Here is a 12465-nt window from a genome sequence, read left to right as displayed (position 1 = left end):
GCGTATTTCTGACAGAGCGGCCGGTATTCAATTCAAATTTCCCAATAGCAAAAAATCATCGTTGACAGTCATCAACGCCTACGGTCCAACAACAGAACGGCTGCGGGCAAGCCCGGATGAACAAAGTGAGTTCTTTGACAGTTTGGCGAACGCCGTGACTGACTACGCTTCCAGTGGATTATTGTTCGTAGCTGGTGACTTAAACTCGAAGCTAGGGATACGCAAAAGTGGCGAGTCCTTTCTTGGACGCCATGGCCGCGGTCAACGAAACTTGAGTGGTGGAGTTTTTGCTAGTTTCCTTGAAGCTCACAACCTGTTCGCTGGCAACACAGCATTTCAGCACAGCGCTAGACATAAAACAACGTGGCAAGGCCCTTGCCGTGACAATTCCGGTGTTCCTGTTTACAATATGATAGATTACATCTGCTGCCGTCAGAACCAGAGTCCCCTTCTAACAGACGCAAGGTCGTATGCGGGAACATATGTATTCTCCAACCATTGCCTAGTTGTGGCGAGACTGGACATGTCGAGATTCTATGGTGTTCTGGGTATGCACCAACGCAAGACCACTGCCGGCAACATCCGCCCTGACACTGGAAAGCTTGCTTCAGATGTCGCAATTCGGGAATCCTACAAGAGAACTGTGGAGACCCAGGTCCAGTGCAGCGTGTCATCAGAAGCCAACAGCACCCAAGCAGTCTGGGAATCCTTATCTGAAGTCCTCAGCAAATCAGCACTGGATTCGGCCGGCACTCAGCAGAGACAACATCACCGCCATGACTTCTCCCCTGAAATTGAGTTGCTGTCACGCAAGCAGAAAGATCTTCGCCTGGCGATTGGAGAGTGCAGGGATGACCAGAAAAGACAGTCACTAAAAAATCAAAGAAATCGCACAATGCATGAAATTCGTGATATCGCATCTGACGATGCCAAGAGAGCCTTGGATCGTCAAGCAGAGGAAGTGGAGCGACTGCATGATAGTGGGGCAAAGATGTTCCGTGCTGTCCAGCTACTGAAGCGAAAACCGTACAGCCAGCCTATTATTCATGATGAGAAGCAGCGGGTCGTTATCAACCCTGCAGACCAGCAGGCGTTCATCATCAAACATTATGAAAGCCAATTCCATGATAAATCCCTCCCTGACATTCCACAATTCCTAGGTGATCCCAGCCCTCTCCCCAATCAAATCACATCGTCCGAAGTTAGGAGGGCCTTCCAAAGCCTGAATAACGGGAGAGCGGCAGGCCCTGACCATCTCTCCGGAGAGTTACTCAAGTACAGTCCTCCCATTGTCGCTGAGATGACTTCCGACATCTTGAACCAAGCTATTGAGACACATGACCCACTCGAAGTTGGCAGAGGAACCCTAATACTGCTGCAGAAGCCCGGTAAACCACTAGGGCCGCTTACTAGTACGCGCCCTATCGTACTGCTCTCGGCGTTGAGAAAGACGCTGTCCCTGATTGTGCTGAAGAGGATACAGCCAGCGGTTGATCAGTACCTTGCTACATCCCAAAGTGCTTTTCGTCGTGGCCGCAGCACAAGTGATGTGGTGTGGTGCCATAGATGGCTATGTAGTATGACGCAGCGATTCAATACGTCCATCCACATATTGGGAATTGACATGAGTAAAGCATTCGACACTGTCCGCCGCGATGTCCTGATGAGGATCCTTGAATCCTTCCTCCAAGAAAGTGAGCTCCGAATGATCCGTATACTGTTGACTGAAACCTGGCTTGAACCTCGTGTGAAAGGTGCATCGAAAAGCTCCTTCAAGACAAATATCGGAGTCCCTCAAGGGGACAGTCTCTCTCCAGTGCTTTTCACCATTTACCTGGAGGCTGCTCTCCGGGACCTACGACAGGAGCTGCCATCTCGCCCTGCTGTGGACAATGACCTGCCGCTGGATATCGCATACGCGGACGATGTTGATTTTGTGAGCCGGGATGAGACGTTTCTCAGTGAAGTTGAACAACAAGCTCCAGCAGTTCTTGCGAGATGGAACCTGAACGTTAATCCCTCCAAGACAGAGCATACCACCGTCGCCCGATTTCCCGATAGGAACCAAGAAACGTGGCGTACTGTCCGCAAACTAGGCTCCCTCCTGGGTGACGCCGAAGATGCTGCTCGGAGGCGTCAACTGGCCGCCGCCGCCTTCAACTCACTCCTCAAGATCTGGACCCGGAGGCGCCAGATCAGTGAAGGTCTTCGGCTGAGGCTCTACAACGCCTACGTCATCCCAGTCCTTACCTACAACTGCGGCACTTGGGGCCTACCGATGTCGGAGCTCGCGCGAATGGATTCGTTCCACAGGACCCAGCTAAGGAGCATCATCGACATGCGGTACCCTAAACGAATTAGCAATGACACTCTGTATAAGCGCTGCGGAGCTGTCCCCATCAGCGAGATGATCACAAGGCAGCGCTACAGTCTCGCTGGCCATATCTTTCGTTTGGCCCCAACTGCTCCTCCACAGTTGGCAGTGGATATGTATCTTCGCCTGGCCAACGACGAGGGCACTGAACGCTTGAGGGGTCGACCTCGGACGACTTTGGTAACGGTCTTGCAGACGGAACTGTTATCATGGCATGGACTTACCCTCCACCAGCCGCTAGATGTTGACGCAGTCCGCACAATGGCAGCGGACCGACAGGCATGGCGTGGAGCCCGCCCCACCTAACAGGACTGACCAGACATGTTGTATGCATATTCTATTTTATTTTATACTTTGGATGAAGTTTTCCATTAGTCATATTGGTGTTGTTGCTAACGGCTTTTGTTGACGTCACTTCTGTCATTTCATTGTATCGTATTACTCTTCAGACATCAATCCTGAATGGCATAAGCGAAAGTGGCACCCCCGCCACCTACGCGGACATGCTTTTAATAATAATAATAATTAACCTCTCTATTATGAAAATAGACGCGTAACTCACGTGTGGTACTTGGCACGACACCGGGTTACCATGGTTACTCTGCACTATCATGCCGGTGTGCGCACAGAAGACGTCGACGCTGCGGAGCATGAGTACGCGCACCTCTATGACAGCACTCAGCTGACTTGAGTTACTCAGGTCCAGTAGGAAGTAGCTGAGAGATACCTTGAAGCTGTCACCTACATTTACAAGCACACGCAAATGCGAATATAAGATACGGTATGAACACAACCTAGCTCGTGTATAATCAGCGTAGTCCGCTCACCACGCCAGCAAATGGCCGTCAAACGTGCTACTATAGTCGAAATAGGCAAAATGGTGACTATGAGGTTGCCAGTGGTACATGAACATGTACTTGGTCACCACAGCACAGATGAGGCTCTGGTATAAGGTCACCACAGCACAGATGTGGCTCTGGTATAAGGTCACCACAGCACAGATGTGTGAGCTAAGCCAGGTTTACTTTTGAAGTTTTATTTTACATCGTTAGACTCTATCTACTGTTCCATATGTACAGTGGTGGCACTGAAAGCTGACCTCCGCTCGGTGCACTCACATTGCAAAACTCCAGCATTTGTAACACTTCCAGATAGAGACCCCACTAGAATTGGTGCTGCACTTGAGCATGAAAATCAGGGGTAGGATTTCAGCTGCCACCACTCTGCTTTATGCAATTACACATGAAGTCGAGACCCTAGGTCGGCGGAGCTCCCTAAACCTCACCACCACTGCCATGATTCAGGTTGTGCGTGCTTCCCCTAGCTGCATCTCATGTTTGGCATTTAAGTGATCTTCGTGAAAAAACAAAAAAAAACACACACACACACGGTCTGACTAACCCGTGTTCCGATACCGGTCGACTGCGGACAATGTGCCGAGATGTGCCAGGTCTCCCCCGCACGTTGACTGCGGCATCTTCTGCTCTTGCTTTTGCTGTTCTTGCTGCTGCTGCTCTTGTTGCTGTTGCTGCTGTGCCTCTGAGTATTCACCAGGTGCTGCACAATGGTCAGGAAGTACAGAAGCAAATTCGCCTTGCACGATGTTGTATCATCCAGTTATATTTAAAAAAAAACTATTTACACTTTCCTGGCCCCCCTGATCCTGTCACCTACTATCAAGAGTACATAACCCCCCCAGAGTGTGTAACGCCTGATCCAGCTCTGCATAGCTAACTGTCCACCAGCGTAACCAGATCTTATACAGTTAGCGAGTGCGACAAAATGGCACAACACTGACAAGGAGTACTGAGACATTCAGCGATCTAACACCTAGCTGCAGCACTCCTTTTTCACCATAATTTAATTGGCTCACCAATGTTTTTGAGGATGACATTCACACAGCACTGCGTGTCATTTGCGCATCAGACCACTCCCAACAACAAGTGGTCCATTCTCAGTGAAAACGTTATTAACGTTCACCTTTTTGATGTCCACATAATTATTTCTTCCATGACAAGCTTTGTTACAAGTAATAAACGGAGTATTAACAATGGTCTGTCGATCCAGCTTGTCCTATTGGATGCGCTTCTGAAACCTGTGTCCTCTTGACGTGTATTCGAGAATTTCAAATCGGAGTTAAATCAGTTCATCAGATGTTCAACTTTCAAATACCTTTGCCCAAGTGTAGGTAGTGCAGGGAGAAGCTATCGCGGAAGAGCAGCGGCTCAAAGACGTGATTGACACTGCTTGCAGCCAGGAACAGTTGATAGCAAGCATTGTGACTAGGGTCGGTGGCATCAGGCAGTAAATCTCCAAACACACTGGCAAGTACTGCATACGGCCGTGTAGACTGAACCGTCTGCAAGCATTGGGGAAGAGGAAATGACAGGTGAGTTGGCAACAGGTTAAAAAGTGATGTGTACAATGTATTTTCTTATACTTTTTTTTGTGATTCGCTGAGGAGGTAGTGGTGGTGGTGGTGGTGGTGGTGGTGGTGGTGGTGGTGGTGGTGGTGGTGATGGTCAAAGAACTATTTTGTGATTTGCAGATGGTGGTGGTGGTGGTGATGGTGGTGATGGAGGTGGTGGTGGTGGTGGTGTGTGTGTGTGTGGGGGGGGGGGGGGGGGGGGGGGGATGGGTGGTTGTGGTGGGTTTGATATTGGTGTGTGCTATCGCAGGCCCCATAGACAGAAGCTACACACTATTGTGGTTTACTCAATCTGCGAACAGCATGCTGTTTCGTTATTGTGTGAACTCATCAGCGCAGCACAGAGAAAATAAGGCCGAACCTGATAGCAACGAAAAAATTAATACAATCTCCAAAGCCGTACTATTTAAACCAGGCCTGAACGTGCCCTGCCAGAGTGCTCAAACTGACAATCCAGTGAGCGATGCATAATGCAAACAGCAAAGGCACTACCCCACATGAGAGTGCTCAACTGCTACAAGGGCAGGAGTGTGGGTTAAGTTCTCTTGGTATACTCATACCTTGAATGCAGACCAGCTGCCATCGGTCGCTTGCAGGCCGAGAGTGAATGCTAGGTCAGTGCTTGAACTGACTGATGGTGGTCTTCTCCAGAGTACGGTTCCATTCCTGCACAGCGACACGGCTAGATTGAGCGACGCGGTTACGCCTGAAGAGATGAGACACACACGCACAGGGTCATAGTTATGAGCATGTGCGCGCGCGCGCGTGTGCATTTGCACATACACACATGCATCCAGGCATGCACGCACACATGTGCGTGCACATACACACACACGTGCGTGCATATACACACGCATATGCGCACGCACACGCACGCAGCGGACGCAAGAACTCGCGCACGCAGATATGCACATATACACACATTGTTATGTACATCCCTCCCCCACACATACACCACATGCACACACACGCACGCATGCGCACGCGGACACACACACACACACGCACACACGAGAGCACAAACATTATCTTCTCTCACCCGTGTAGGGAACAGCAGTGGTGGATGCGCTGATTTGGGGACATTGCCGGAGGAAGCAGTTATCAACGTCTTCCAACTCTGCTGACGACCCACCTCCAGCCTGTGCAAACAGGATATGATGCATTCTATCATTCTATCGTTCATTATGCTCCTTTGCAGCAGCTCACACAGTACGCTATCGTACCCCCACCCTTTCGCGATTTGTTGGCAACCTTATTTCGTAGATATATTTTATGTGATTGTGGACTGATTTGAATCATATTACACTAATTATCTTCCTTTCGTATTGGCCATGGGCCATTGTGGGAATAAAGAAAAATAAATAGTGTGGGAAAATGGAACATTGCGCGTGTTGATGTGGGTACAAAAAACATCTGCTTCAAGGGAAACTAAACGAATTTGAAGATTCTGATCTTCACGATAATGCTCGTCTTTGCGCAGGCCGTTTCATAATATGCCGGAACAAAACCAGTAGTAATGGAAGCTCAGACAGTCAGTATTACACATCATCTTTAAATAGTATGTGTGACTTAGAATCCCTCCATTTCAGATGTACCCTCATCGCTATTACAATTCTTTTCAAATACATCCACCTTCAACCTCATATCTTATGCTTTTTGATATCAATATTTCTCGTAGCGAACGCAGACCGAACAAGCTTGTTTTCAACTCTCATGGGAAATTTTCATCTTCCCCTTTCTTACATAAAATCGGCAAATTATTGAATTGCCTTCCACCCAAGATTACCGCTATAGGTTCGTTCTGTTTCAGAATTCAGGACACAATTTCGCGCTCATTATAAACAGCATATTTGCCTGCACAAATCGCTTCACCAGTATATAAATCAATGATCATTTTCACTGTTAGGAGATCCCCGGCCCCCCGATAGGCGATGCCTTTGGAAAATCCTTTTTAAAAATAAGAAAATGAATATACAATCTTCGTACAACATGTACTTCGCAGTATTGGTATTAGTACTGCACCTAACCTTGATTCGTTAGTGAGTAGCCGCTAAACACGTTAGTAAAACCAGTGGTATTGACATTTTCAGCTCGAGGCGAATCTTTCCTGGTAAATTCGCATGCAGCGCGTTGCTTTTTCGCATCTTGTTGGGTGAGAAGCCAATCGAGCATTGCGGCTCGAGTCGTCACGTCTTTCAGTGATTCACTCACCAGTGACATAGGGCTCCGCACCGTCCGCGATTCAGCGGTGTTGTAGCCATGTGATTCCTGAAGTTCCGCATGACTGCATCTTAGCTCTCACTCCGTCAACAATTAGTTTGCGATCGGAACATCCAGGACGTGAGTCCAGCGGCTCTCACTCTCAGCTCATGACAGTGAAACGTCTCAGTTCTGACACTGTTTTGACGCAGACCAGCAGTCGAGTCGTGGCCAGGTATAGGAGTGAGGCTGGCGTTCGCGGCCTTCGCACCGGCAATTGCGAGACCGTTTGTATTCCACTGTTCCAGCTTCTCCTGGTCCAGATGTGAAAACAGAACTGACTCACTACTGGATATTCTGTCCAGGGCTGTTGTGAAGGCAATCAATGTCGCCTATCATAGTATCAAGATCTAGATCTAGCATCTACAGAATGTAGATAGACAGATCTTGAACCACTCGACAAGAAGGAAACCTCGTTCTGCACCAGTCTAGCTACATCACACTACATGATTGTACTACACTGACTCTGCACTACAGCTTGGACTTTGGAGTCACTTACCATGCTTACTCCCACTCTCCAGCCCACACGTGGAAGTTCGTTGCAGAGCATGCAGGATCTACATGATCTAGGGACCGGGCAGGTAGGTACAAGTAGGTACGGAAGTCTGGAAGTAGCATGCGGATTGCGAAAGCAGCAACATATCCAACGACGCACATCATAACTGTGAAATACTTGTATAATAATTATGGAAGCCTAGCTTGACAAATCCGTCGATCCCCGAGCTGCAGAGAGTGCTCAATGTCAGAGACAGAGCTACAGTGTAGTACGTACGGTAGCAGACTGAGCTCAGCGGAGGACGAGGAGGAAGGTAGTCCAGTACATGAGATACAACGTCTTTCTTGTTGTTTTTCCTTCTCCATGTAGCTGCTTGCAGCATGGTAAACGACAGTACCATGGCCTTTTTCAGATTTTCATTGTACCTATTTGTAGTACCTCCCGGGATCAGTATTTCCACTTGAAATAATATTCACCAAAATGCCTCATTCTTTAATAGCATTCTTTTATTCGCTTCCATGTAATTGGGCTTATTGCACGTTTGGTATTGCGAATTCAAATAAACAAAACACCAACAACAACAACAGGTTGGTCGTAACGTGTGTCCCCCGCCTTGAAACATGCTGTCGACTTCGGAAACATGTAAAAGTCCGTTGTGATGTCATCATGGTTGTCACAACGTGATGTTATCTTTCACTCTGCTTCTCTCACGAGTCACGACCATCTACCCATTGTCCTCGTTCCTCTCTAATATTCATTTTCCCTCCTCCTCCCCTCCTCATGGCTTTACTGCATTATGGCACGCTTTGTCTGCGCAGACGCCGAGGCCTTTAAGGTCGGCAGAGCAGCCTGCCTAAAATTCCAATGCACCGATCGAACACTTACACACATAATCCAATACTGGCAATAGGGAACTGCTTCTCTGTACCTAAAATTTCTGTTCACCTAACCTGGCCTTTTGCCCTCATACCGAACACAATGAGCACCTAAAATTTCTGAAAATAGAGCATTCCTACAACAGGTACAGTAACACGACCGTGCATCCACAGGCTGTGACAGCTAAGCCTTCAAGTTCAACTGCTGGGATGAAAATACCGTGTCGATTTGACTCTCAACAGGATATTGCATGTCGCCAGTTGGTCCACGCTCGAGTTGAAAGGCGTTTTCACAACGGCACAACTGGCAACATGTCAAGATGCTGGTGAAGTACTGCTACAAGATCTCTGTGTCAGCGTAGCATGGATGTTGCGTCTTGACTGTTGACGACTTGCGTTAGGACAAACGGCAGTATTATTAGCTAGCATCTGCTACACTCTTCACCTCGTCGCACACCCATCGTCCTCTCACGTGATAATGAGGGGTAGGGTAGAGATACCCGTTGATATCCTCTGCTCTTCAGAACATATTGACTGTGACTCTGAGCAACTGAACTAATTATTATTACTTTTAAACTTTGAATCTTGCGACTGCAACTAGTGTGAGTTGCTACATCATATTCAAACAGCCTATTGCTACTAGTATTTTACAGGTGCTCACGAATAGTGTGTGTGTGTGTGTGTGTGTGTGTGTGTGTGTGTGTGTGTGTGTGTGTGTGTGTGTGTGTGTGTGTGTGTGTGTGTGTGTGTGTGTGTGTGTGTGTGTGTGCGTGTGTACTATTACTATTAGTCTACTGTGGATAACTCGGGGTACAGCACTGCGTGGGGCGCACGGGTCGGGATGAACAAGTGTGCATGTACTACAAGCGAGTGTACACAATCAGGAGAAGTGATTTCAGTGGCGGATATCTACCCGTACACAAGGATAACATAATCATTACGTGTAGTCATACCGCCACTGATAACCACGTCCTAGGCCCATGCACACGTCCTAGGCCCATGCACATACATGTACACGTACATACCACAGTCACAGGGTCACACACGGACGCTGGCGTGAAAGCAGCCACTTGAAAACGCCTCAACATAATCAGCTGATCACTCTCTCTCTCTCTCTCTCTCTCTCTAGCTCTCTCTCTCTCTAGATCACTGATTGACCCGACACTTGCGCATTGTGCAGTGGTCAGAACTTCACAAACATGTAGACCGGGAAAGGTTTAGCTAAGCTGGTCTAACGCGACTTGAGCCCAGCAGCTTTGGTATTGGCGAAGAGTGGCATAGTATCCGAAAACCCTTCCACTGCTAATCCACTACATATACTCGTAGGAAGGAACTTCTAAAGTACACTGTAGGCTCAAAGAGGATGCCATTTGTCGTATCATACATGTAGATTTAAACGCGAAGAAAGCGATTGTCAAAACAGCTCTCAGGCGACGCGGAGTCAAACCTCCATGTTTTGCAAAAGTGGATGATATGGTCCTATACTGCGGTGGAGCTTTCAATTTGATTCTCCATGCTTATCCTGTTCGAGCCCTGGTAGTGACAGTCAAAGAATGTTCTTCAAACTTTTCCCTTCCCCACTCCCTCAACAAGTGAATAATTATCCTGTTTTAGGTAATACATGATTGTACATTCCGTCCTTTCGGCAGCTTTGCGCTACATGTATTCTGTTGCACGTCACGTGCTGTCTCACACGATGACAGGTGTGCTGCGGATGCAGGGAATCCCCCTATCAGTCATGCCATGCAGATCGAGCACAATCAAGTCGTCTAATATGTATTCTACTGTAATTCAATTGTGCAAAACTGGTTATCATTGTCTACGCCGACCATTCAGAAGACGCGCCGTTTTCACCTATACTAACTACATGTATTACTAAGAATAACCTCTTGCCCGTGCATGCATAATAATTATGGACATGAACATTTTTAATTATGCTAGCAGCAGGCATACACACACTTGAAAGAATCAAAAGCGTTTCGGTTGTAGCTCTGAGTTTCACGGTTTTATAAACCGATCATCAGACAGCAACTTGACTACAATTGATTTTCCGTACATGCATAGACTGATGGTGGTGGTGCCTGGGTCTGTGGGAGTGATACGACTCCCCGGTATGTGCGTGTGTGTGTTTGTGCGTGTGCGTGTGTGTGTGCGTGTGTGTGTGTATGTGTGTGCGTGTGTTTAAAATCGTCCCATTCATAACTGTGAGAATCTACATGTGCATAGAGTGAATTTCCACGGCAGCTGATAAGGCAGGCTTACCTGATTAATACACTTGGCGTAGCACTGACTCCGACCAATCTCCAGACCTGCCTTTGTCCAAGCTGTCCATTCCACGGCTTCAAATGATGCCTTCTCCAAACTATAGCAGTCACCACCACTGCCCGTATCACCACCAGCATCACCAGTAGTGACACCCTCACACGGCACAGCACAAAGATAGCAGCAGTAGCCCATCAACAGGATCAGCGAGGAGAACTGCTGCAGTCGCTGACAGAACGGACCGCCGCTTCCTGGGGAGAGAACCATGGTATTGTGTGTGCGTGTCAATCCCCCTGTGGTCTGCCTTGCTAATGGTCGAGTTCCCCTTGCGGATGTCCTGGAACAGTCACAGTACCTGTATTCTCATCTCACTTCGCTAGTGCTAAGGGCCTTCCTGCTCATTCTCTTCGTGGCAACCAAGCGAAGTTCCGCGGCGCGCTCAATGCGTGTCTCCAAAACACGCGCGACCACTGATACAGTTTTCACGTGCTTGCCGAGCTGATAACGGAGCGTCGTGGAAATCGCAGACAGGCGCGCACACTGATTTCGCGTGTCCCCGCGAAGGTGAGAGTGCCGACCGATGGGTGGAAGTCCGCGGGAAGTCACCAATGTCTTCACTCAGGGGAACACTAACACCGACTCAAGGCACTTGGGTTAGCAGCGAACACGGGATACCACCCTTCAGTCCGTACTTGCAGCCTGTGCCAAGTGACACCACCACCACCGAGTTACTCAAGGATAACCAAGTTGGCGCGTATAGGCAAAACGAACAGAACCTAACCTTCGAACTCCTAATATTTAGATCCTTCCTGGATCCAGTGCATGTGCACACACAGAGAGCAGAGAGGTCAGGAGATTCCACAACGAGATGTAGGTACATGAATGGTGACATGAACAGGATCAGCTCAGAAAGAGACCATCAGGTGGTAGGCTAAGCAGCATGAGCCACTGCATTGAACCCAGCGATTACAGCAGAATGGGTGCTGATCCACTACTCCGCGCCACACGGCCGTCGTGAGGGATCCAGGTCATGTATCCTGGACTACTTGCAGCCGATCCTGGGACATGACAGAGGTTTTCAGGTCAGAGACGTCTCCCCAGAAGAATACAGCGGGGCAATTCAGTGCTAGTCGTAGAACAGCTGCCAAGCCCACTGCTGAGCCGCTATCCTCACTGCCCGTCTTGACAATACAGGTAGCCGTTCACAGTCCCGACGTCCAGCACTTTATGCATCAACAAGCTCGTGCGCAAACACTATCCGCATCTGAACAGGGGTAGTAAGGAAGCGACGGATCCGAACCCTCCGCTCTTGTTCCAAACCGCTTGGGAACTTCTTGAACGCTGTACAAGATTACTCCCGTTCCATTCTCACTCTTACAACTACTTCAGACGTAGCCAGACCTACCTCAGCGCTCAACAACTTCCAGTTCCACCGCTTACAGAACACACACACGGCAGATCTACGAATGATGATGATGATGCGCTGTAGGGGATTGAGGACCCTACTCGCAGACGAACGCACGTCAAGCGCCAGTGACGATACGTGGTGAGTCTGATGCAGAACGTCCCCGTACACGCAGAACGCGGGCGCATTCACACACGCTGATGCTGTGGCTGAGATACACGAAAGTCCTTTCAGTTGTGGGTTCAGTTATCTGATATTCATCATGCACGCAGTCTTCACGATAGGCAGACGGGCGGTGACCACGCAGTGCGAGATTGTCACAGGCCACCATGTGTACAACCCGCCAAGTACAAGTAGACCATGAGA

General features: G+C 48.6%; 1 protein-coding gene across 2 annotated transcripts in view; it reads right to left on the bottom strand.

Annotated features, from left to right (window-relative positions):
* LOC135825357 (uncharacterized) overlaps positions 1-12190 on the bottom strand; it is a 28292-nt gene extending 16102 nt beyond the window's left edge. The window contains exons 1-6 of one of the 2 annotated variants that reach the window (XM_065338092.1): positions 10695-12190; positions 5842-5941; positions 5363-5508; positions 4547-4733; positions 3776-3931; positions 2937-3115 (exon numbers count right to left, since the gene is read on the bottom strand). In XM_065338092.1, the coding sequence (XP_065194164.1) occupies positions 2937-3115; positions 3776-3931; positions 4547-4733; positions 5363-5508; positions 5842-5941; positions 10695-10961 (1035 nt within the window). In that variant the 5' untranslated portion in view covers positions 10962-12190. Of the gene's footprint in view, positions 1-2936; positions 3116-3775; positions 3932-4546; positions 4734-5362; positions 5509-5841; positions 5942-7013; positions 7392-10694 lie in introns of those variants that run through there. The other variant, XM_065338093.1, reaches the window with a different exon arrangement.
* Between the last annotated feature and the right edge of the window lie 275 nt (positions 12191-12465).

This window comes from Sycon ciliatum, chromosome 9 (genome assembly GCF_964019385.1).
Source record: "Sycon ciliatum chromosome 9, ocSycCili1.1, whole genome shotgun sequence".
In the NCBI taxonomy this organism is placed as follows: domain Eukaryota; kingdom Metazoa; phylum Porifera; class Calcarea; order Leucosolenida; family Sycettidae; genus Sycon; species Sycon ciliatum.
Note: the sequence above shows the minus strand (reverse complement) of the source record. Positions and strands in the feature narration are given on the sequence as shown.